At 44.4% G+C, this 843-nt stretch overlaps 1 protein-coding gene across 1 annotated transcript; it reads left to right on the forward strand.

Annotated features, from left to right (window-relative positions):
• Positions 1-298, forward strand: LOC103623321 (noggin-2-like; the record flags this gene model as incomplete). Its single annotated transcript, XM_008642401.2, has 1 exon — positions 1-298. A coding segment is annotated over one exon (243 nt), but the record flags the coding sequence as incomplete, so codon positions are not given.
• Positions 299-843: the final 545 nt, after the last annotated feature.

An 843-nucleotide genomic window follows, 5' to 3' on the forward strand; every position in this document is an offset into this window, starting at 1 on the left:
CCACTGCCCCTCCTCTACGCCTGGAAGGACCTGGGGGTGCGCTTCTGGCCGCGCTACATCAAGGAAGGCAACTGCCTGGCCGAGAAGTCCTGCTCGCTGCCCGAGGGCATGTTCTGCAAGCCCGTCAAGTCGGTCACCAAGACCTTCCTGCGCTGGCACTGCCAGGGCTGGTCCAGTCAGAAGTACTGCACCTGGATCCCCGTGCAGTACCCGCTCATCTCCGAGTGCAAGTGCTCCTGCTAAGCCTCCCCGGCCCCTTGCACTGCCGCCCTCCTCCTCCGGATCACTTTAGGGGGGGTATTTGAAATTAAAACAAAACAAACCAAAAAACCCAAACAAACAAAAACAAACCAAAAAAACCCCCACAACACCTCCTACCCTCTGCTCCCCCCTAAAAAAGCCAAACAAAAAACCCCAATATGTGTGAATAATGGCTGAAAATCCCATGTGTCCTTAGCTGCATGGGGGGTTTTTTGTTTGGTTGGTTTTTTGTTGTTTGATTTTTTGTTGTTAATTTTTTTTGGTTATTTTTTTTCCCTTGGACTTCTTTTAATGTTATTTTATTCAAAAGGGGGAAAAGCGAACCCAGGAACTGCAGGGCAGGCCAAAGGCACAGTAAAGCACTACAATCAGATGTCTATTTTTATACGTATATAGCCTTCTAACAAAAGGAAAATTAAAAAAAACTTAAAAAAAAAGGAAAAAAAACTACCAGCCGTGTAAATAGAGAGATTTTAAAGGAAAAGGGGAGGGGGGGGGAAATCGCAGCTGTTTTTTTATTATTATTATAATTATTATTGTTATTATTATTATTTTAAAGACATAGGACCACATTTTAAACCC

Source organism: Corvus brachyrhynchos, unplaced genomic scaffold (assembly GCF_000691975.1).
Source record: "Corvus brachyrhynchos isolate BGI_N302 unplaced genomic scaffold, ASM69197v1 scaffold369, whole genome shotgun sequence".
NCBI lineage: Eukaryota > Metazoa > Chordata > Aves > Passeriformes > Corvidae > Corvus > Corvus brachyrhynchos.